The sequence below is a fragment of the Pangasianodon hypophthalmus genome, chromosome 14, assembly GCF_027358585.1.
Source record: "Pangasianodon hypophthalmus isolate fPanHyp1 chromosome 14, fPanHyp1.pri, whole genome shotgun sequence".
Classification (NCBI taxonomy): Eukaryota; Metazoa; Chordata; class Actinopteri; order Siluriformes; family Pangasiidae; genus Pangasianodon; species Pangasianodon hypophthalmus.
Genome location: NC_069723.1, coordinates 20,965,798 through 20,991,515, shown reverse-complemented (window position 1 = coordinate 20,991,515; position 25,718 = coordinate 20,965,798). Strand labels below are relative to the sequence as shown.

Below are 25,718 nucleotides of genomic sequence, written 5' to 3'. Positions count from 1 at the left end.
CTTTGTACAACTCAGATACGTCTCTCACAGTGAGTTTTGACTCTCCAGGCCATGAGGAAGACGACATGCTGAAGGGGAGGAAGAGTTTCCGTGGCCATCCGGTGGCGAGCCAGAGCCCAGAGGCCGAGCTGATGTTGGAGGGTGAGGACGACGCCGTCAGCCTGCTGCAGGACAAGGACATGGACAACCTGGCAGGTGAGGGAACCAAAAACTCCTCAGTCAGAAGAGGCAGCTTCACACTGACCCCTTAGCTGTGTGCTTAACCTTTATTAGCCATCATGGTGTATACATAGAAATGAATATCTTCTTGACCCAGGTCAGGCTTTTTAATTTTATAGCAATATAATTAAAACAACCCAATATACAGTAGGTACCTCATATTCATTTTATTTAGTAGCAATATGCACAATATTAAAGAGAAAAGACACAGAAATGCCTTTCCCGCACTCCAGGATTCTCCTGATAGTAGCTGCGGGTCCTGGTTTCCTAAAGAACCATCATTTGTTATACCATATTTCTTTCTTTCTTTCTTTCTTTCTTTCTTTCTTTCTTTCTTTCTTTTTTTCTTTCTTTCACATAAGGAACATTCTACATAATTTATATAGGTGGGATTTATTATATGGGGGAAATTAACCAATTAATTAATTAATTGGTTATTTATTTATTTATTTATTTATTTATTTATTTATTTATTTAAATATTTCTATATTTCTGATTGATATTGTTTGTTTGTTTGTTTGTTTGTTTAATATTTCTATATATCTGATTTTATTTTCCCTGTCAAAATTACATAAATAGTCTTTGAATATAAAAAAAAAAAAAAACAGAATATATAAACAGAATGTAGAGTTTAATACTGCATTAATATTTATTTATTTATTTATTTATTTATTTATTAAATAACAACCTCACACTATTTTTTTTTCTTTGCTAGTTGAAAAATACAATTGAACACAAAAGTAGTTTTGGTTTTAAAAAAATCATTTAAAGGAATTAATTTTTATTAGACTTAGGGGATTTATTCCAGTGTATCTGCTGTTAAAATGACATTATGTACTGATAACAGTATATTTTTAGGAAGAGGTGCTTATCTGATCTGTGGTGATCTAAGAGAGCTTATTTCTACTACTTCTACTACTTATTTCTACTACTTCCAAGAAACTATTTTACAGATTGTACAAGACTGAAAATAGCGATGAAAATCTGAATTCAGCATTCTCAGGGATCATTGTTTGATCCACACTTACATATGTTTCTAAATAATACATTTTAAAATAAATAATTGAATATTCAGATAAACTCTAAGGGCTTAACTGTGATCTCTTCCGTGATTGACAGACGTATTACAGACTGCCTCTCAGCATCTATCGCAAAAGACTAGCGGATTTCGGTTCGATGTGACCAGCAACCAGCTATGACGTGGCTAGAAACAGATCAGCCGAGCCGGAGTGATTTATTTTGCAGTTGAAGCTTGTTGTTATGATATGTTTGACAGCCTTGAGCAGTGTGTGTTGCTCTGGACTGTGTTCCTCTGATGTTCTCTCGGGGCTGCTGAATATTTGTTTATCCATCATTCTTCTCTCATTTTTTTCTCTGTTTTTGGATTTTTTTCCCCCTTTCAGCACATTTCCATGCACGAGTCTTTATCTCCAGAGGCAAGCAAAGCAGTTTTTAAAATAAGACTAACTCCAGTGGGAGCCATTAATCATGTAAATCCCAAGTTTAGATTGTTCATGTGAAATTAAAAAAAATAATAAAATCAAGTACGACTGCTAATCCACGACTGTGAAATCAAGCTAATATCACTTATAAATTCTCATGTCATAATATAATCAAAAGAAAAAGCTTAAAAATTCAATCATATCAAGGTTAGAAATGTAAATCCTGATTAAATAACTCGATCAGATGCGTATAATTTTTTGGTTAACCTCAGAAGTGGTTACAGCTGGTTAGCATTTTTGAGCTGGCAATGCTACATTAGCATACACTGTTCCATCTGTTATGCTAACTACACCTACATGATATATAGTGTAGATATGTGTATTTTTTAAAAATAAATTTATCCTAGTGGACCACAGTCCTACATGCAGTGTGCAGAACTGCGCACACTTTTATGAATATATAAAACAGCACAATAATCTCTTCACGCTCAGCAATTGAGCTTGTTTATGTGCGTTGGTGTGTCTCAGCTGCCAGAAGTCGCGTCGTCCAAATTCTCTCTCGATTTAATAGCAGCTCTGTTGAACCTCGCATGCCAGCTTACAGAGTTCAGCACACATACGTCTTTTTTTAGACAGTTAAGTTATCCAAAGTTCATCCAGGAACCATGATCTAAATTAACCATACATCTTTAATTATATGAATATAAATTTGCAGAAAAGTGCTGCCTGAAAGCATGAAGAACCTGTATATATGTGTGTATCTATGTGTGTGTGTGTGTGTGTGTGTGTGTGTGTGTGTGTGTGTGTGTTGTGTGTGTATGTGAGTGTTTATACTGTATGTGTTATAAAGTTGTTTCACTTCAATACTTTCACAGTCCATAAATTCTTTAAATGTTTGCTGTACTGCAATCACAGGGATTATAAATCGTAGAGTAGACTGAGTTTCTATTTACGGCTCATGAATTTTTCATGCAGTGAGAAACTCCATGCCCTTTTCCCTTGAAACGTTTTTTTCCAGAGGTGGTGTTAAAAAGTAAATCCAGTCCTTGATGAAAGATTGCATTGAACGAAACCAGAATTTATGGAAAGTTGAGCAAAGGTGAAGCCACCGTATCTTTTTGTAATCTTTTGTCCTCTTGGAGTCTCAGCCATGGATGGCTGAGACATCGTCATTTTTTTTTTTTCTTCTAAGGTTTCGTAAAGACGATGAAGTCATGAAGGTCGAGGTTAGGGTTGGGGCACGGTTAACATTCGCAACTTAATAATATTTTAAAGATGTCAAACAAATTTCAAACACATTGCTCTAACTTGTTTGGATTCGTGTACAGTTCTCATGAGATCAGATTGGAAAAGATACAAACGTAACCCCAAACTCTAACATTAACCATCTTAACGTTTCGTATGAGTCATGCCCGAGTAAATAGTCGATGTTTCTGGAGGATATTATACAGAAGCATAGAGGTAACTATTTTTAATAAGTTGCAGCCACAGATTAATATGTTAAGGCCACGTTTTGCGAGATCTATTTCATGGCCATGAAATACTTAACTTGTGACGACGATTGTAATTTAAAATATGCAAGACAGAAAAATCAAAGGAGCTAGACTGTTGTGATATTAGGCATGGAGATGATTCATAATATTACACTTTACTTCAATATATAAAGACATACAGGTGTCACTGGTGTTACAGCATGGATATAATACCATTAGCCTGTGTAACATTCAACGAATTCTCAAAGCAAAAACACTTTTTTTGCCAAATAATTAACTAGAATTTACGTGTTAGTTATGATGAGCCACAACATGTTAAGTTGTGGGCTCAAATTACACAATTCATAGCCATGTGACTCGAAATATTATTTTGTGGCCATGCCTTACTACAAATAACCAACTCAGAAGCTCCGTGATATCAATAGTCAGCACACACTTTATTAAATATCCCAACTCTATACTCTATAAAGTTTTAATTTCACTACAATGCTGTGATTTGGGGTCAGTTGTTGGACTATAACATGTTTACACTGTCCTCCATTATGACATTATATATATATATATATATATATATATATATATATATATATATATATATATATATATATGTATGTATATTTAATACATGAATATATACATACATGATAACACTTATACAAAATACCTTTAGATATCGTACCAAAGTCTTAGGCACCCAGTAATTCTTCTAGAAATTGTGTCTTAAATATTTTTTTCTGGCAGGGGTTCTCAAACTTTTTTGGCCAACCGCCCCAAATGGACATTAGGAATTTTCTGCAACCTCAAGCCTTAACCACCCTACTTTTTTTATAATATAGGACTACTGTAACATTTGAACATTCTATTATGGCAGTAACATAGATATGTGTAATACAGAAGTGACTAAAAACCAAAAGAATATTCTTTCCACTGACTTACCAGTCGATTGGGAAGTGTTATAGGATAATAATCCAAGTCAGGGTGGAGTAATGTGTGTGCTGACCTGGCTGTCAGGTTTCCAAATTAAACTGTAAAATTTTTAGCAATTTCAAACACAGCAGCTTAAAACCCACTCATGAGCTCTGTTTCTCTTGAAAACTTTACGCTGTCATCATGACTGTTGTCATGAGCCGCATCTCAAATCGAACAGTCGATGCCTTTTCCATCAAATCTATAAAATCTCTAAAATCCAGAACGCTGGGACATAAAACAGAGCTTTTGATAGGTTTCAAGGCGATATGAGAGGTTTTAAAAATTCAAACAAAACTGTAATAGGAAAACCGGTTAGTGTTAGGGCTCAATAATGGTCTAGAATAGTAAATAAATATGTGATTTAAGACATAAGATCAGTTTATTTAGCAGCGGTAGACAGATGGGGAAATTTGTTCATTTTTATTGGCGAAATTCCCTTAGTGCAGCGTGTCAGGATAGCGAAAACGACTAAAATAAATAATTCACTATTCATTTAAATGTGGCTTGTCTGAATGTTATTCTTGGTATCATTTTAAAATATTAGCACACAAAATCAGCATTCAATATTTCTAATATTAATTTGTAAAATAAACGATTGAGCAAAAGTGGAGATTGTCAGTTTCTCTCACGACCCCATTTGTAATTCAAGCGACTCTGTGTGTGTAATGCCTTATGAATGTGTTATAATAGGTCATGCATGTATTCCTAAGTCGTTATACATAAGGCCATCATATACGTGTTACTAAAATATTCAAGGCAGGTGTCAGTATGTCTACAGATGAATATAATGCACTATGTACTACTTCATAAATAAATATAATGACATGTTTAATGCCTTATGAATACATTATAATATGTTATGCATGTATTCATAAGTTGTTATGCATAAAGACAACATAGAAAGTGTTACTGAAATAATAATGAAAAGGCATGTGTCAGTATGTCTAAGACTGAACATAATACACAGTGTACTACTTCATAAATTCAATAATTATAAGAATGTACAGTATATAATGCCTTATGAATGCATTATAATAAGTTGTTTATGCATTCATAGGTCATTATAAATATGACCTTTGTAGAAAGTTACTGAAATAATCAAGACAGGCGTCAGTATGTCTAAGACATAATGCACTATATACTACTTTGTGTATAATGACTTATGAATGTGTTATAATATGTTATGCATGTGTTCATAAGTAATGAATTTCTACTTAAATGTGAAAAAATGAGCTTTTTTAATACAAAATGCTCATTTTTTTCACAGTCACTTAGTGTGCATGTTGAATGTTTGCTCTGCGTCTCCCCACCACAAGAGGAGCTGTTCTGATCCGCTGAGACTTAACCAGATGCGAAAGATATGCTGAGATGGAGCCCCTGTGCTGCTGCTCATGTATTGTGCAGCATGCTAATGCTAGCTCTGATGAGTAAACTGGAAAGTGCTACAATGTACGAGACAGAGCTCTGACCATTGCTAGGAGGAGGTGCGTGTGTCTGCCAATCATAGCTCAGAGTGGGCGGATCCTGTCCCACTTCTGAGTCCAGAGGTTTTATGGGAGAAGATCGCTGCAATGATTCACTTCCCCACATCCCAACATACACACACACACACACACACAAACAATACATTTACGAGGCAGTTACACCAATACACTAGACAGAGCTCCTCTGCCCCTCTGCCTCTTTCAACCCTCTGCTTTCCAAACTTATTTTAAGAAATGCAACAATATTTCTTAAAGAATTTGTGGTTGGTTATTATTGATTATTCACTAGAGAGCAAGTTATACAGCCATATCAACAAGAAAGTCTCATTTCACATTATTTTGGATAGAAAATTGGATAGATTTTATTATTTTTATTGATAATAATGCAAGATGTAGTATGTGAATGCAACTTCTGCATGGAGAAGATTAAGTTACATACTTTTTTTTCCCATACTGAAATATCAGAAAAACCTGCAAATGCATTTATATTCATAACAATTATTATTATTATTATTATTATTATATTTTATTATTTTTTTAGTAGTAGTAGTAGTAGTAGTAGTAGTTATATTTTCATAGCAAAATTGCCTGAAAAAGGAAATAATAATAATAATATGTTGATAGCGTGGTGTGTGCGCGTGCATGCGCGCGCGCGCGCGTGTGTGTGTGTTTGTGTGTGTGTGTCGCCTGTCTAGCAGCTGACGTCACTACGTCGCTGCACCTGCTTCCCTTTAACAGGAAAATACAGAGCGCGCGGCCGATGTGTTATTATTATTATTATTATTAGTAGTAGTAGTAGTAGTAGGATGGTCATTGTTGACCTTTTACATTCGCTGAATGTCAGTAATATCAGCACTACAACAAAGATGCACTTCAGCAGAATTTAACTGTAGATTTGATCCAAAAATCCGAATTTTTTTTTTCTTTCTTTATGTAAATTTATTAACACTACAGAACTAATTATGAACAGGTCCCTGGAGGGATTAAGGGTAATCCGCTTCTCTCTCTCTCTCTCTCTCTCTCTGTGTGTGTGTGTGTGTGTGTGTGTGTGTGTGTGTATAATGCATGAATTGTAAAAAGCAAGGAGAAAAGCAGGGTAAAGACTCATTTAAGCGTAGACGACTTGGAATTAAAATGCCTTAAACCCATGTATCAGGCATTCTCATCTGATTTGTTGTTCTGGAAGCCTCTGTGTGATGTGTGAGAGTGTGTATGAGAGTGTGTGTTGGTCAGAACGGTCTATAAGAAGGCTCAGTGTCGTGGAGTGTGTGTGTGTGTGTGTGTGTGTGTGTGTGTGTGAAGCAGTCCTCAGGGAGCTGAAACCCAAATCCGCCTGTAATCTCGCTACAGTATCAGCTATAATTGGCTGAGGACTCCAGATTAAGATTGATGAGACATTAAAGTGGCTCTCTGGAGTTCAGCGATCGATACAGATCCCAAAATGAGAGAGAGAGAGAGAGAGAGAGAGAGAGAGAGATGTTCTCCCTTTTATTTATCCAGAGGTCGAAATGCCACACTAAATGTTTGAAGAGTGTTTAGCAAGGTCAATTGTGAATGTTTGGGTGCCTTTAAACGGGCTTATCTACAGCACTGATCTGATTAGGAGGCTTATTATCGCCATAATAATAATAATAATAATAATAATAATAATAATAATAATAATAAATAACCGGGTTTCCTGATTTGCGGCCTGGATGTAGTTTAGCAGCCGCTACTGAAAATATGTGGCTTCACAAAGACGTTATGCGTCTGATTTTCTTCAAGGATTAAGATAAAGACGTGCAGATCGAGCTGATTTCCTGGAGGGAGGACTGAACAGCAAATTCGAGATATTAGACCTAGTAATAACATGTAGGCTAATTTTAAATAAATACGCTCAGTGCGCAAATTATACTTAATATCACAAAGTAATAATAATTAAAATAAAACACAAATAAAAAATAAAAATGTTTTTCCAACCAGCCCAAAATAGGAAAATATGAACCATTATATTTTATGAATATTTTCCAACTGTGTAAATATTACTCACATCATGTGCACATGGAAGCTATAGTCATATTTATTTATTCAAGAATTTGAGGATTTTTATTGCTGAACTCGTTATGTTTTATATTTTTCCTACATTATGTCAAATAGAAGTTAATTTCAAGTTTACTTTTTCCCCCTGCTTGATTAGGTTATTTAGCTTGGATTAAGAAATGAAACAATATGCGTAGAAGAAATATATTTGTGTAACTGGAATCATTTGAAACCCATTGAATTTCTGTGAACAATTCGATAGACTTAGAAGCATATTTATAGCTGAATAATGATTATAATAACTTAAGGGGTAGTAGTTGTTAGAGATCATCACCACCTTGTCGTCATTAAATAATAATAATAATAATAATAATAATAATAATAATAATAATAATAATAATAATAATAATAATAATAAAACCCTACGTATAGCTACCTCAAGGACGCCGGTGATATTATATATAGGACAGTGGATATATATATATACAGCTAGTTATACAGAATATGAATATATAGGTAGGTATACAGGATAGGTTTACAGGATATTAATAAATTCAACTAGCGCACTGATATTTCGGGACACAGAAAAGATCTTTCCTAATGCATTCTTGGTTGAGGGACTCGAGCAAATTTTCATTATATCTGATGACTTTTCCAACATTTAGCAATGCGAAATTTAGGACTAATAATAATGCAGAATAAAGTGAGAAGCACCCAACTGCTGCTGTGTGTGTTGCAGGCCCTGTGCTCATGAGCACCCCCGCCCAACTGGTAGCCCCCGTGCTGGTGGCCCGCGGGACGCTTTCCATCACTACAAGCGAGATCTATTTCGAGGTGGATGAAGAGGACCAGGCCTTCAAACGCACCGATCCGAGAGTAGGTTGGCCTGCTTTGTGCTTTATTTACTGAGCTGCGGCGTTATTTGTGTCTAATTTCACCCACGGCTGTGCGTAAATGCGCCAAAACGCACCATGCAGCCTGCTGGTTCACGAAGAGAACACGGTGCATATGTGCGAGAATGTGTGTACTTGCATTCCTGACCAAAAAAAAGGGGGGGATTGTTGAATAAGACTGTACTACAGATTGTACTATTGCAACTGAATAACAAAATAGTATCATTTATGTTAGCGTATTTATCCTATCTACAGCAAAATGGCCTAAGACCTCAGGGGATAAGTCTAATCCTTTAAATTTAGATTGTTCAAATATTTTACAATATTAAAAAATATCGGATTGAGTGTGTTAGGTTTAATAAGTCAATAATTATGAGTAAAAACTAAACGTCGCATGTTTGACTGAATAATGATAATAATAATGATAATAATAATAATAATAATAATAATTCCCTGTATATTTTTCTGCAGATAGCAACCAGCTATTAATTTACTAAAGCAGTGTATTTTTTTCTAATATGAATAAATCTTAAATCAGAAAGTCATTTCCAGAGCACTCAGTGTGATTCAGCCTCCAGTATGATTCACCCATGACTATAAAACACAGAATTTATAAATAATAATAATAATAATAATAATAATAATAAAATTCATGTCTGAATCATTATTGGCACACGAATATCCTGTCTTTGTTTTTTTATTAACTCTTTAAATAAATTCAGAGACAGAAATGTTTAAAAAAAATCAAATCACAATGTTTATATTCCAGTGTATTTCAAGTGCATTGTTTTTTTCAGGTATATTTTTTTCCATATATATAATTCAATATTCTCATTTTCAGATTTTATCATGTATGCAAGGTACAACCAAAAAAAAAAAAAAAAAAAAAAAAAAGAGGTGGAATATACTTTAAATAAGAATTCAAGTATTCTTATGGAATGTCTAAAAAGATGTAACAAATAGTACCACCAAATGTAAACTCTAAAAATAAGGAACTTGCCATGAACAATAGTGAAACTATCACTGCGGATCTAACTGGGAATTTTTTCATCTTTTCTATCAGAAATAATTCACGCGAATGTAATCATTAGAAAGAAAAAAAAAACAGGTGGAATTAAACTTCTATTTTACATGTCACAGAACAACATTCACAAGTTTTGAGACCAGCGGAATCACAATCTACAAATGTGTGTATTTACAGTATAAAAATGTACAGGGTTTGTCTAATTCGTCACGGGGACAAAACATAAGGGTTTATGAGGCGTTTAAAAGGTTTTGTTGGATTGACGGCTCAATAAGGAAAAAAAATATATATATAACACTGATAAATAACCAAATAAACATTTTGATTGTTGTTACATTTTTTTTTTTTTTTTTGCTCGCGTATATGAGCAACACAAAACACAAAATAGAATAGTAATTTCAGGACATGAGCTATAAAAACTATTTTAGTAGACTGTGATCTCTAAAATAATTTTTATAAAGCCACATTTTGAGAAGAAGGTGGGGTAAGGTTTAAAGATCAGTGAGCGTTATTGTTTGTTTTTGTCCTGGAACAGGCTTCCAGACTTCAGGCAGGCGGTTCTACCCAACCCGACTCTACGCCTATGATTTTTCACTTCGCACAGTACATGTGGATATAATTTCTTGAGTCTCTGCTTTACCTCAAAGCTTCTCCAGACTTTTCGGGTTGGTCAGGATCTCCCTTGCAAGCCTCCAAGTCTGCTTGGCGGCGTTTTCGAGCGCCGAGTGCGGTTTGCCCTGGAACAGGTCGAGGTTCGGCAAGAAGTAGTGCGGGCACCGGCGGCACTGCAGGCACGAAATGAGCTGCAGCAGGATGCCGTTCAGCCGGTCTCCCAGACAGTTCTCGTCCCAGTCCGACTCCCGTGGATGTTTCTCGCACTCGTAGGAAACCAAGGTCTTCATGTGGTAGTTGTTGAGCGGCTGGCCGGGGAGTTCGAGGTGCCGGTCGCGCAGAGTTTTCAGCAGCGAGAGGCACTTCTTCCTGCATCCGCCGAGCAGCAGCCTGTTCTCGGCCTCGGCGAACTGCAGCACCCAGGCGTCACTTTCGGCCGAGCTCTGCTTCCCGTTCAGCGAGTAGCACTCCTTGGAGAGCAGGTTAAACCCCTCGGCCTTGACCTCGGCCACGCGGTTCGGACCGGGCCACGGGATATGTGGCAGGGGCCAGTGCGCGGCGCTGCGCGGCCAGATCCCTGTGCACTTGAACGCCGGTGTGATCTGGACCACGTAGCGGTCCCGGATGCGCAGCTTCACTTCGCTCGTATCGGCCACCATCTTGACCGAGTCGCGGTAGCTGCACTTGTCCACGGCCTGCGCCACAAGCGTCTGGAAACGCGAGCGGATCTTGCGCGCTGACAGGTATCCAGAGGCCGTGATGAACTCCACCCAGAGAGACATGCTGCGCTTGCGGCCGTCGCTCAGCTTCAGCACGGCGCAACCGGGCAGCGAGCCGTCGTCCACGAAGTTGAAGACGCCCATCTGGTTGAGATAGAGCACTACCTCGAACTCAGTGGGCGAGACCACCTCGAGGCCCTCGAACCGGTTGTCCAGCTCATTGAGCGAGCTGATGAAGCGCGGCTCCTGCACCTCGACCTCCTTGAGCACATCTGAGACCACCTTGCACACCTCGCGGATGGTCTTAGCGATGGCCGCCTTGCGCGCTTGGCACTTCTCGTTGTAGTACTTGTTTAGGTGGTACACGAGCTTGGCCTGCGCGGCGATCATGTTGGGGCAGAGGTCCGGGTTATACACCGGAGGCTCGCAGTAACCCGACGGATCCAACGCGGCTGTTTGCACGGGAGCCAATGCTAGAGAAGAAAAGGGACCTATTAAGAGCAGAAAAAAAGTTTCCTAATGCAAACAAACACAGCCTGCTATTTGTGCTCCAGGCACAGGCGCGCACTGACGCTTAAATCATCCGCTTTGCTTTCTTCTGCAACAAGAAATAAAAAGAATATTTATATAAAAAAAAGTATGTCCTCAGTGGTCGCAGTGATTAAAAGTCCATCGGTGCTGCATGCAAACACACACCGTGTCCGCGCGCATCAGTTACAAACACATCCTGTCGGATTTCCCCGTCTTCACGCGCACAGTTTTCGCCCGCAGTTTTTTGGGAAAGTGCTGCGTGCTCGTGTTTGCGGGACTGTGTGTGTGTGTATATATATACGTGTGCGCGCGCGTGTGTGTGTGTATATGTGTGTATATATAAGTGTGTAAGTGTGTGTATATCCTCGCCTAACCGGTGTCGTCGGTGTGTTTCAGGTCTCCGCACACACCGCGCTCCAGTGAAATTATAAAGGGAGGGGTTTTTAAGGGCGTCCAATGAAGGCGCGATTCGTCACCGCTTTCAGGGTTTATGGACAGCGGATTAAATGTTGAGCTTTTATATATGAGACTAAATTGAAAAGGAGTCGCGACTCTAGGACAGGAAACACCTATAGGATACACTATGGGCTGAGAGAAAAAAAAACAACAGGTTTATTTTATTTTATTTAGTTGTTAATTATGATGATGATTATTATTATTATTATTATTTAAATTCATGTATTTCTCTCTTTGCATATTTGTCTTTTTCCCCCTTTTTCCTCTCAGGCTTATTGTCGTGATAGTTGACCTTAATTGCGTAATTTCATTTCATTTCATTTATATCATTTTATTTCAGTTTAAACATGACCATCTTCACTGCGTTGTTACTTTGTTGTATTTCTAACTGTGTAGGAAACGTGTTGCTTGATTACAGTAGAGATTACAGTAGAGATTAGAGATTAGAGTAGAGATTACAGCAGAGAGAGGCTTATTTCCTCTGTTTTGTTGATTGGTTTTCTGTATTTCCTCCCCACAGTATTTTCCATTGATACGCGCTGTGTGGCAGTTGGAGCTGTAAAGCCTGGCGTTTATGGTTCGTTTAGAAATAAGCTAATATTCCCCAAATAGCCTGTAAATATTAGATGTGTTAATAACAACCTGAGGGTCGGATATTACAGAAGTGCGGAAAAATAATGAGCCGCATCACCTGTTTATTGGAAAAGACGCACTTTAGAGGCTATTATTAAACCCAAAAAATGAGATTTAGCCATATAGATTTATTTATTTATTTATTTTTTTTAGTTTTAGGTTCAGTATGATGTTATGAAACGAAGAGGATAGTTTCGTTAAAAAAAAAATTGTCGGTATTTAAAAGGTCGCAGTATTTTTTTTTCTCTCATTTTGCGATAAAATGCATAAAGATGTAAATCATGTTGACCTGAACATTAACGCGTGAAACACCACCATCACTGGTTGTGTGCTTTAAAATATTTTTTGTCCTTTTTTTCTTTCTTTACATCCTCCTTTAATATAGGCTATGTCTCTATGTAATTCTTGTGCGTGTGTGCGTGTGTGTGTGTGTGTGTGTGTGTGTGTCTATCTGTGTGTGTGTGTGTGTGTGTGTGTCTTCTCTGACGTGTTGATTTTGAATTCATTAATTAGAATTCATCGATTTGGACATCTGTATGTCTTTAAATTCTTATTTCCACACAGATTATTCTCTATTATATTCTACTAGTTGCTTAATTCGGATGTAATCTGATTGTTTATGGACTTTTTTGAGTGCCGACTTTAAGCCGGTTTTTTTTTCCGTAAATTATCTCAATGACTTTTACAACATTTAAAAAAAGAAAGAAAAAAAAAACGCATCTTCTTTAAAGATGCACCTCATTTGATTTGATATTAGTATTATTATTTTGAAATGTATTTGTTTTCTGAGGTAATGTAGTATAATTTATTATACAGCTACTACATCTACACCTACTGCCTACTTCATGTGATTGTGTTATTTACTGTTTTATTGGATTCGTCTTTTCTGTATCATTTCCTGCATCATTACTACTAACTGAGTTTGCTTGAGTTCGGCTTTAACTAAATTAGTTTCGGATATTTCAAGGTCGCTCAGTGGGTTAATTCAAGCTGTAAGCAAAACACACACTCCGTCATCCTGAAAAGACTGAATGATTTCAGCTGAGCTGCCTTCTGATGCTGCAGCTGTGTTTCTCAGTGTCTCCCTGTGTGTGTGTGTGTGTGTGTGTGTGTGTGTGTGTCTGTGTCCCTGTGTGTGTGTGTGTGTGTCCCTGTGTGTGTGTGTGTGAGTGTGTGTGTGTGCGCGTCTGTGTGTCCCTGTGTGTGTGTGTGTGTGTGTGTGTGTGTGTGTGTGTGTGTTGGTGGGGCTGCAAAGCCGTAAACAGGCCTTTAAGAAGAGCTCAAGCAAAACCAGCTCATGGTTGGATGGGAACATTCTGAGCGTCCCTCCTCCTCCATCATGCACACACTGGAGCTTGCACACACACACACACACACACACACACACACACACACACACACACACACACAGGGACACACACACATTATACACACACTATAGTACACACAGACTGGTGCTGATAACAAAGATATAGGCACTTGGATATGATCAACCATATACAAAACTCAGTTAATGTACAAATTAATAATTCATATAATAATGATGGAATATGAATGAAAAAAAAACAACAACAGTACTTAAAATCCTTAACCCTTTGTAATCCCAGTTTATTCACTTTTTAATTCTTAAGCTGATTATTCAGTAACTACAGTGAAGCTTATAGGAAAAATATGTTAAAAATATCTCATGAAGTAGAAACGTAGTTTTGGGTTTTTATTATTAGTCGTGCATACATATAAACTGGTGATGAGGCAAGGTTGAGTAGAATAATACCTGAGACTTGTTTTTAGATTGCTCCTACAACTGAGAATAAATACATAAAGAAGTCAGGCATCAGCAGAAATGAGACAATATTGAATATTAAAACTAAAATATTATTTACTTGCAAAGGCAAACATATATTTATATATATTTATTTAAAGCCATGCTGTAACATCAGCATCATTGCATATGATAATAATAATAATTTTTTTTTTTTTGTATTTTTGGAGGTGATGTATATGCTACACTGTGACTCTGACCAGGATAAAGTGGTTACTGAAGATGAATGAATGAATGAATGAATGGATGATGAACATCCTCCATATGCTATCTCTGGTGCAATTTTCGAAGCAGCATGATGGTGAAATCAAACTTATTTTCCTCCAAAATCTGACCGAGTCTCTAAACCAGAGCGCCGGTCACTGTCTGGAGCTCATGCTCTGTAGTGGGTTGGCCTTCACTGTATCCTGCCTGGCGCAGTCAACATTGAAGAAGTTGCCAGCCATAATTAATAGCTCTCTGCTGCTTTTGGACAGAGATCACATATTAGATCCCGATTGCTTCATGAAGCAAAATGTATAACAGGTGTACACCGAAATCGCTTCTGCTGTTCACAGTGAATGATGATTTTTTTCACTTAATTATTCATTTTTATTTTAGTTTAGAATTTAGTTTAGGTTAAAGGGTTTATAGTGATAGTGAAAAATGCAAAATGGTACAGTACACATACACACACACAATTTTTAAGTTCTCAATTTTTGTATATATGCATTAGGTACACTTCTCTTTGATTCTGAGATACAGCAAGATGCATAATAATAATAATAATAATAATAATAATAATAATAATAATCTGTGATGGACTGGATGGACTGGCTATCTATCCATCCACAACCATCACCCAGGTTACTGAAAAACGAGAAAATAAATAAATAAATAAATAAATAGAAAGCCCTGTGCGTACTCCTGCCTCTTGCCCAGTGCTCCAGGGATTGGCCCTGGATCCATCATGACCCTGACCAGGATTATGCGCTTACTACAAATGAATGAATCAATGAATAAAAAATAATAATTGATCCACTAATAGGAAGAGAGTCTATAGTGTCGAGGAAAATTCTACAGCTGGTTCACAGACAGTGATTTTCTCAACACAAGTTTTATTTCCCCAATTTTCCATCTTAACGGTATTTCCCAGATTCTGTCTGATTTGTCCTTGGGATTAGGCCTAGCACGTGCTCTGGGTCAGTCTGTCCTGTTGACCCTGATGTTCAGCATTAAAAAACACATTTATCCTGTGTATGTTTTTAATACAAGTAATCCATGGACAGATCTGCGTCAACGGAAACCGCATCAAAGCATACTTTCAGAATTTTTATCTCATTGTCGGAGCAGTTTACCGAACACATCCAAGCCATCAAATCGTAAGTGCCGTATAACTCATCTGCACTTTCAAAGCTGACCGAGCGGCACTTCATCTCCCCCTTGACCTCTAGCCTTTTTTATGTCTCTATAACATAGCTTGTTGTGTGTCTCTATAACGTCCACCATCTCACTGGCGTTTCTGGGACAGCGCCTTTCGGTATGGACGCTATTTCTGACCCAGTGAATGGGATGTGTGATCGTGTAAATCAATACAATGAGTCTGGCTTCCGCTCATGTTGCACAAGCATATGACCGAGGACACGTTTAGCTCGCTGAAGGCCCCTTTGTTCTCGAGTTTCCTCCCCAGTGATCTCTTCATTTTTCTTCTGGCCCTCTCGTCTTGTTCTGATGATCCCTCTTGTCAGAACATTTCGCTAGGCTCGTAATGGCTCTTGTCAAACAACCAAAATTGGCATGTGACACCACACTTAACTGTCCCACAAGAGCCCTTTAAATAGGGTTCAAATAACCTTCTGTTTTAATGAGAGATCTGATGGATAAACACGAATCCTGTATAATCAAGGATTTTCAACAAACGTTGTTTAATTTGCGTGTACTGAAATGTAATGGCAGATAAAGATACAATATTGCACTATGTTGATGTGTATGATGATTGCTGCAATAAATACACAAATTAGTTCATTAGAATGGTTAATTTTGTGCTCTGATTAGGACGTTTGTAAAGCAGACATGCATCCTCAATGAAGGTTAGAAAAAAGAAAGTTAAAGCTACAATATTATACCACATTGATATCTACAATGATTAGTACAATGTATAAATATAAATGTGTGAATTACAAGGAGTAATGTTTGTTTCATTTTGATCTTCTGCTCTAATTAGTGCTAAATTAAATACCAGCGTTCTTTTTTTATAGGTATTCATTTTTAGATTAGATGATTAGAAAGCAAACCATTATGAAAGTCCTGTTTATGATAAACATATCATTTTACTAGCTATATCTACAATGCTTTTGGAATAACTCATTATTAGCATGTACATTATATGTCACATTTAACTTTGTGTGTGTTTTATCAGTTGAAGTTTCAATCTGAATTTCCGCACAGTGTATTTTCCAGCCGAACTTGATATCTGCCAAATGCCATAAATGATATGAAAAGCAGCGAAGGATTAAAACATATCCCAAGCTTTCCTGCCATTGTCGCCCTCTAATTGAAGCTAATAGTCATTTTTTACATGTCCGTGTTAATAATCCTATTATTCAGTGACAAAAAGAGGTCATTGTGGCCATATTCCATCATCACACAGGGACAGTTCTTTGTGCTGGTCCCATCATCCTTTTCGAGACGCTCTTTGTGCTCGGAAAGAACAGCAAAAAAATGGATTTGAGCCAAAAGGCGTCGCTAGGTCACAGCACAGATTATCAAGTGGATTTAATGGAGTGGCGTAGTCGAATATAAATCAGATTAAGGGCCTCGTTGTTTGAGAACAGCGATATTACCATGGAGCCCGGCGTTGCGAGAGACCGCATTATACAAGACGGACACTTATTATGACATATCCCTTTCAACTAGCTGTGACTGGATAGCAGAATTGTCATTGAGTTTTCGTAGCCGAGGCGAATTCGGTTATTCCAGGCAATATGGCCGCACCACAGGACTCCCAGTTAATTTCCTTTTGCCTCCTGCCTGTCAGCCCCCTACCTTCCACGCCTCGGATCCAGTCTCTCCATTTGTTTTAGTTTCCATGCCGCATTAGCGACCTCCTCCCATGGGGTGTTTGGTAGCCGAGGACAAAACAGCCCGAGGCGCACATTTTAGAGGCCGGAGCCATGTTCGGAGCAGCTCGCCAAGCTAAAGCCATATGTGCTTAAACCACCTCTATAAACCCCAACCTTGAGAACACAAATTAACTTTACTGCTCTTTAAGTGCTCGGAGAGAGGCAAGGAGAGAGAGAGAATGAAAGAGAGAGAGCATCCAGAAAAAAAGATCTACTCGGATCACATGAATCACAGCACTATACTGTTTTACCCCCACTTCAATATCCAATGCTCAATGGCTTCACTGATAAATGACACCCAAGCATTTGCATAGATTTCATTTATCATCTGGGTCAATTTGAACAAAAAATGTTTTTTTTTTTTTTTCAAATTTAGAATATCATGGAGCTTTCTCTATCTGTAGCATTGTGTGGAAAAACTGATCAACAGTGCAACAATCCCAGCTCCCTGTGATTAATCTTAATGTGCATGAGAGACGGCTTGTGTCTAGAGGTTGAGTCTGTAATCATTTGCCCGCTGACCCGATGATACGCAAACCGAAAGCATCTTCACAACAGCCCCGGCGTGGACAATGCGCTAGATGCATTTCAAATTAATAACGCCGCCCCGTTCTAAGAGCGGGTGCTGAGCAGCCGCTTGTGAAAGGAGGAAAACAAAGGGGAAAGGAGGAGAGAAGAGAAAGAGGCTGCTCTCTTCACCAGGTTGGGGGGCTTTGGGTAATGAAATGGTGGCGGATGAAGCCCATGATGAAATTAGGCCATGTAACCCAAATACGAGATGAAGGCTTCATAATTGCAAGTTCTCGAGATCTGAGGTGCCGGGTGCCAACTGTCGGAGCAGGGCTAATGATGACAAATGTCTCTGTATGCAGATTGCATGAGGGGAGGGGCGGAGAGAGAGAGAGAGAGAGAGGGAGAGAGAGCGAGAGGTGGTCAGGAGGAGGGAGAGGGAGCCAGTGAGCTGCTGAAGTGAAAGTGAGACAGGCGACAAAGAGAAAATGAACAAAACGCAGAAAAAAGTACAAAACGAATAATGACTCGTGTTATCATCTAGGACTGAAGTACGGAGTTTGCGGAGTATGGTGCTAGAAATGCCCAGATGTTTTGGTTTGTTGTTCGGTTGGATTTTTGGTGCCTACTGAACAACTGGGAGGAAAGAAAACAGTGAGCAGTCATCTATGTTATAACTAGGACTGAAAGACGTGGATTATAGCAATAAAAATGTCCAGATGTTTAAGTTTGTAGTTTGGTTGGTGTTTTGGTGCCCACTCAACCAACGGAGGAAAACATAAATTATTATTATTATTATTATTTTTATTATTATTATTATTATTAATAGTCAGTCGTCCTTGTTATCATCTAAGACTCAAAGTTATGTGGCTTATAGTGCTAAAATTGTCCAGCTGTTTTGGGTTCTAGTTTGGTTTGGGCTCTTTTGATGCCTACTGAACCAATAGAGGGAAAAAATAAATGAATAAAAAAAATTAATTAATCAGTCATCCAAGTTATCATGGGATTGAAAGTCATGTGGATTATACTGCTAAAAACGTCCAGCTGATTTGGTTTCTAGTTTGGTTTGGTGCGTACTGAACAAATGGAGGGAAAAAATAAAATAAAATGACAAACAAACAAACAAACAAACAAATAGCAGTTATGTAAGTTATTATATAGGTCTGAAACTCATGTGGATTATAGTGCTAAAATGTTGTTTTTGTTTTGTAGTTTGGTTTACTTTTTTTTTTTGGTGCCTACTGAACCAATGAAGGGGAAAAAATAAGTAATATAACAAACAAACAAACAAACAACAAACAAACAAATAGGACTCATATAAGTTATCATCTAGGATTGAAAGTCAGTGGATTATAGTGCTAAAAATGTCCAGCTGTTTTTTTTTTTTTTTTGCCTGTTGAAACAATGGAGGGAAAAAAGAAGAAATGAGAAAATTAACAAGTAAACAAGCAAATAAATAGCAGTCATATACATCATCATCTAGGACTGCAAGTCATGTCAATTGTCCAGCTATTCTATTTTGTAGTTTGTTTATCTTTTGGTTTCTACTGAAACGATGGTAAGTAAGTAAGTAAGTAAGTAAGTAAGTAAATAAATAAATAAATAACAATGAGCAGTCATCTGAACCATTATATTGAACTCAAAGGTGTGGAAATTATAGTGCTAAAAAAAACCCAGATGTTCTGCTTTGTACTGTGTTTGGCTTGTCAGTGCATACTTAGCCATTAGAGAGAAAATAAAAACACAAAACACTGATTAGTGCAAATTTTATAACATGTTTTAAACTGATTCATAAGATGTTGCTTATACTTTGCTCTCATCTCAAAAGGGTCAGCAATAACATCAAGAACACTCCACTCACGTCCTAAATAGCCTGCCTTGCATATTTTGCCTTAAACGTACTCGTAAATCAGTCTGCGTTTATAGCGAGCGGCGAGGTTGGCTATTAAAAGAGCAAGGAGCTTTAGTGTTGCTGCAAGGCCCCAGCTTTCCCCAATTTGTTGCGTGAATGGCTTTTTGAAAGAGATCTGGGTCACTACAGAGGGAGCCCCCTTTTTTGTTTGCCCTCGCCCCATCTGTGTCATCTGGTGGTCCTGTGTGAGAGGGTCGGCTTCACGGGGAGGCGGGGCTGTGTGTGTGGGTTCTCCCTGGTGACTGGGGCCAGTTGTTTTATGGACTCGCCAGAGTGGTGCAGGCAGTTCATAAGTTGCCGGTTCCTTTGTTTAGCACGATGGGAGGACACGTGGGAGGCGACACGGCCATATTGACGTATATCATTTCCATTAGTAACACGGACAAACCCTCAGCACACTTTCGCTTTCGCACACCCTCTCAGTGGGTTTGGAGAGATGACCAGGAGATATTTTAGCTCTCAGAAAGTTTCCATGGTGAGATGAAGTTGCTATTGTTCCATGTTAATTCACAAACACATTGCAGAAGGATTTAGCATTTCCCTGTAGCAATGCAGAAATGACTGAAAAAAAAACTGTCCCAAATTCTCAATGCCTGTTATATTCATGAATATTCATTAAATTTCTCATGTTATGGTTAGTGATTACGGCTGCCACGAACAAGCCTTGATATTTATTCCTCCAGATTGACTGTGAGTGATGTAGAGAGACAGCTCCAGACTCACTGCTCTGTGTTGTATGAAGCGGCAGCATGCGGGCCTAGTGGCCAGCCGCTTATATTACACGCTCATTAACACCATATGAGTGCCTTTGTGAAGCTGACACGCCACCTCAATGAAGGTTAAAATGATTGATACCTTTAGGGTGGATTTATGCGAGTGTCATTTCGTGAGGATTTAAATTTCACAGTGGTTAGGAGAAATTAGAAATTGGTTTTATTAATACATCTCAGGGCATATGTGCTCTTCAGTGTGTTGTAATGCTGTTAAAGGAAATCTGCATTAAAGTAAGTAGACACTTGCTTTTTTTAAGGCAAGTCATCATGTTAACTTTAAACTGATTTCTTTCCCCTTTTTTCTTTTATAGCAAAGAATTTACATTCTCAATGATTCATTAGAAAGCCTGATATCTTTTCTTTCAGGCCCTTTATTATATTGACCTAGAAAGAATTGACCTAGAAAATTTATGAAGGGAAAGAAACACAACAGGGTGTGTTGTTATAGAAAAATAATCAACAGTAGAGTGGTGTAATGTGGCCTGAAATTGATTATTTTCCTATAACAGCCTATTTTGCTATTTTATGTTTTCCTAATACAATTTTTAATTTCTTAATACATAATATGTCCTACATTTAACCATTGCTTCTGTAACCATTGCAACTTAGCTTTTGTTATCACTTATGTTATAGTAGCTATAAACAGTCATTCCGTCCCCAGCCTCTCTTTTGTCACTCTTGAAGTTAAAATGACCTAAAACACAAAAAACAGCTTCTCGTGTCAGGAAACATGCTTTCATTACAAATCACTGACACTGGAGACTCCTTCTGTAAATGTTAAATGAACATTTCCTTTCACCATATCAGCGATTATTATAAATAACAACATGTTTTTCATTTTTTTTAATAGGCTTCGAAAATGAATTAACACCTTCTGGCCAATCCGAAATGAGAACTGTGGGATAACTTCATATAATTGTCCATTACATTATGTTTTATCCTAAAAAAAAAAAAATCACAGAATCCACAAAGTATATAAAGAAATTGCCTTTCCCCTAGTTTTCCGCAAAACTGGACTGTATTCAGTTTTCCTTCTGGCAAATTAGCACAACTGGCATGAAAGCAAGGGAATCCAGAATTAAACACAGGAGCAATTCCAGTATTTCTACACTCTTTTTTGCTTTGTAAAATTCTTAAGGAGCCTCTCTTTCACGGCATCTTCCCCCTGGCCAACTGTACACCATAATCAAAATTCAGCAGCCGTGCACTTCATGGTAAAACCAGCAGAAAGGGCTGGAGGAAGTCTGCCTCAGGGCCTCTGTGGGGCTCAGGAACAGCCCTCAGGCTAAAAGAGCCATGCTGTTCATCTTGAGCTCTGACGTGATAAAACATTCAGCAGTGGCAGTGTCAGCATCCGCGCCTCCAGCCGGTTCGCAAGTGCTCTGGATGCAGGAAAGACGTTCATCATTAAAGAAGTAAACGGAAGACAGGTCAAGCATGATCAGATATATTTGTTTAATTTTCTCCCATACATTTACATCCTCAAGAATGATCAATTTGAATGCAAAGAAGAAAGCATTCATCTGACACCTTCTTCTTGCATCTAACTAATGAAATGTGACAGTTATGAGAGTAAGTAATATAATCACCAGTGGTTGCTTGAAGTATTAATCTCATTTTACACCAGAAGACATAATCCTGATTCGTCAGCATCACTTGCGATACGCTCATATGTTACTCGATACACTACATTCCTTATGGAAACTAATCTTGATTTACAGTATAATGATTACTATATAGTATAGCATACAACTACTGTATATCTATGCTATACGGTGTGACTGTGTAGGTGATGGTTTTTCTGAAACCAAGAAGTGATCACTGATTCCTGACCCATTGACCACCACAGACCACCTCTGGTGTCTTAAGACAGATTTACACTGTACAATTTTCAGCCCAGTTTTGTTGTTGCAGATGGAAATCTCAAAAATCTTTTTCTTTTTTTAAATAGACAAGTGAAAAGAACTTTTTAAAAAAATCCAGCTCATGCAGTTATTATGCTTTTTGTTTGTATTTGCCTGCAACATTTTCTAACAAATTTATTCGCTTCTCTTTTCCAAAATAAAACAAACAAGTAGCACTGTGACCCTGACCAGACAGTTACTAAGGATGAACGAATGAATGAACACTATAAATGTATCACTGTAAACACAATGTTCACGCTAATGAATGTGGTTTTGTTTGTCCCCCGATCGTCATATCTGACAGCTACATGAAAGTAAAAACCTCCCACTCAGGTGACTTTTCTTTTGCTGTGCCACAGGATACATACCTCTAGCGATACACACTGTACCTCACGCCATGCGAGCCTTTCAGGCAAGCTTTCAAAAAAATCATAACAATAATAATAATAATGCACGTCTTATTCATATCTGTATTTGTTGAATCCTGGTTAAGTAAGAAAATATGTATATACAGTCAGGTCCATAAGTATTTACAGTGACACAATTTTCTTATTTTGCCTATGTAGACCACCACAATGGATTTGAAATGAAGCAATCATTTCAAAGATATGCATTGATGAAGATATGATTGAAGTGTAGACTTTCAGCTTTAGCTCAAGGAGTTTAACTAAAATATTGCATCAATTGTTAGGAATTACAGCCGTTTTTTTACACAGTACCTCCATTTTCTCAGGCTCAAAAGTAATTGGACAATTGACTGATCCAATTGAAGCAACTGAAGCAGTTTCGTGGCCAGGTGTGGCCTGTTTCCTCATTATTTCATGACAAATTAAGGAGATAAAAGGTCTGGAGTTGATTACAAGCATTGAATTTGCATGAGAGTGTTAATGCAAATGAAAAAACAAAACAGACCTATCAGAGACATAAGATAATCCTTTATTCGTCCCCCAATGGGGAAAATTGCATTGTTACAGCAGCAGATATAAAGATATGAAAAATATATAAGTATAAAAATATAAAAGAGAGACAAAACCAAGAATAAAAACAAAGACACAAACACACAACAGTATTAAAGTGACCAAACTGCATTATAGCAAAACTTTAGGAGTGGCCAAGTCAACCATTTGGTACATTCTTAAAAAGAGGGAATGCGCTGGCGAGCTCAGCAGCACCAAAAAGCCTGGAAGGCCATGAAAGACAACTAAAGTGGATGATCGCAGAATCCTTTCCTTGTTGAAAAACCTCTTCACAACATCTAGCCAGGTCAACAACACTCTGGTGGAAGTAGGTGTATCAGTGTCAAAGTCTACAATCAAGAGACGCCTTCATGAATGTAAATACAGATGGTTGAGGTATCAAGATGCAAACCACTGGTAACACTCAAGAACAGAAAGGCTAGGTTAGAGTTTCCTAAAAAATCTCTAAAAAAAGCCTGACCAGTTATGATGCAAGATTAACTTGTACAAGAATGATGGGAAGAGAACAGTATGGAGAAGGAAATGAAGGGCTTATGATCCAAAGCATACCACATCATCTGTCAAACATGTGGAGGCAGTGTTACGGCATGGTTATGTATGGCTGCTAATTGAACTGAGTCACTGGTGTTTATTGACTGCTGATAGAAGTAGCAGGAGGAATTCTGAAGTCTACAGAGCTATACTTTCTGCTCAGATTCAGTCAAATGCTGCAAAACTGATGGACGGTGATTTACAGTACAGATGGACAACGACCCAAAACATACCACGAAAGCAACCCAAGAGCTTCTTAAGGCAAAGAAATGAAATGTTCTTAAATGTCTGATGACCTCAACCCAATTCAGCATGCTTTTCACTTAAGGCAGAAAGACACACAAACAAGCAGCAACTGAAGGCAGCTGCAGTAAAGACCTGGCAAAACATCTGAAGGGAAGAAACTCAGCATTTGATGATTGGTTAATGGTAAATGCAATATTTTTGTTAAACCCCTTGAGTTAAAGCTGAAAGTCTACATCTCAATCACAATTTGATTGCTTCATTTCAAATCTACTGTCCAATATACTGTATGTATAGAGCAGGACAAAATATCAAGCCTCAGGAGCTCCAGATATAAGAATATATATAAGGGTTTTTCACATAAAGTACAAATAGTATTGAGATTAAAGTAAAGCTATTGTCTGAAAACCGAGTACAATACGGGCAGAAATTGGTGGAGCGTCGGAATATACCAGACAACACAACATGAGTAAAGGGAGTGTGCTAAATTCATAAGACATATTAAGTATCTCTATCATTTGAAAGGCAGTTTTGAGTAATAAATTAGAACAGTACATAAGATATTAATCAAAGATTAACATATTAAATATGAGAACCAGGTCAAAAGCTTTGAAATTCCACTGATTTTATGACAGTGGCAGTTCACTTCGGCTTCCTTTCAGTGAGGTTTGGAAAGGACTGGAGCTTGAGAGCATGCAAAACGTGTCGACACCCGTCTAACGAAGGCGGATTAGCCGTTTACAGAAGCCGAAATATGATGGGTCAAGGCGAGCAGGCGCTTTCACCGCAACTCCGGCGCTGTGTAATGAATGAATGACAGGAGAAGGGGAAACTGCCAGTCGGCTGCCGCGAAGCTCCACAGCTCCCCTTGATCATCTTTGGCTGCCTCCCTCTCAACTCTGCCTGGAAAAGCTGCTTTTCCCCCTCTCTCTCTACTTCTATGCTTTTTATTCAGCCTAATTTACACATTTAAGACATTTTTGTTTCCTGATTTGCAACCCCCTCCACTCTTTTTCAGTCTGTGAACCCACACTTGCAAGTTTGTCTCCTTGCCTTGCTCCCTCTTTGAGATCTTTTTTCTCTCTCTCTCTCTCACCCTCTGTCTCTCTCTCACACTTTCTGTATTCTCCGTCTGCCTTGGGGCGATGAGCTAATTTCAGGTTCCATAATTGCAGTGTGTTGTACACCTGCCTGCTATTAATTCTCCCCCGTCATTCACTCTCTCTGCTGCTTAATGAGATATTATTGTAATTGTTGTTATTATGGTGTTTGCCGTAATTAACATGATTGATGTCGGTGCTAGGGGAGGGTTTATTTTGGCACTCCAATGGACAAGGGGATGTTTGTTTTCTTGGACAGGAACCTAGCCGAGGTGAAGAGATTGCTCATTCCTCTAGACGTTCGAATGGATTTTGAGCAAAGGGGTAGACTGGGGGGATGTCCAAGCCGAT

The 25,718-nt window shown here is 38.1% G+C and overlaps 2 protein-coding genes across 6 annotated transcripts in view; one reads left to right on the top strand and one right to left on the bottom strand.

Annotated features, from left to right (window-relative positions):
- nbeab (neurobeachin b) overlaps positions 1–25,718 on the top strand; it is a 344,194-nt gene that overhangs the window by 219,476 nt on the left and 99,000 nt on the right. For all 5 annotated transcript variants that reach the window (XM_026934784.3, XM_034310661.2, XM_053239985.1 and 2 more), the window contains 2 exons: positions 49–195; positions 8,366–8,502. In XM_026934784.3, coding sequence (XP_026790585.2) covers positions 49–195; positions 8,366–8,502 — 284 coding nt within the window. The remainder of the gene's footprint in view (positions 1–48; positions 196–8,365; positions 8,503–25,718) is intronic.
- On the bottom strand, positions 8,553–14,843 carry mab21l1 (mab-21-like 1). The gene has a single exon (XM_053239987.1). The coding sequence runs from the start codon at positions 11,262–11,264 to the stop codon at positions 10,185–10,187; it is 1,080 nt and encodes a 359-aa protein (XP_053095962.1). The 5' UTR covers positions 11,265–14,843; the 3' UTR covers positions 8,553–10,184.

What these genes read in the sequence shown, in the direction of transcription:
- mab21l1 (XM_053239987.1), bottom strand. Translation starts at nt 11,264, where the DNA reads ATGATCGCCGCGCAGGCCAAGCTCGTGTACCACCTAAACAAGTACTAC.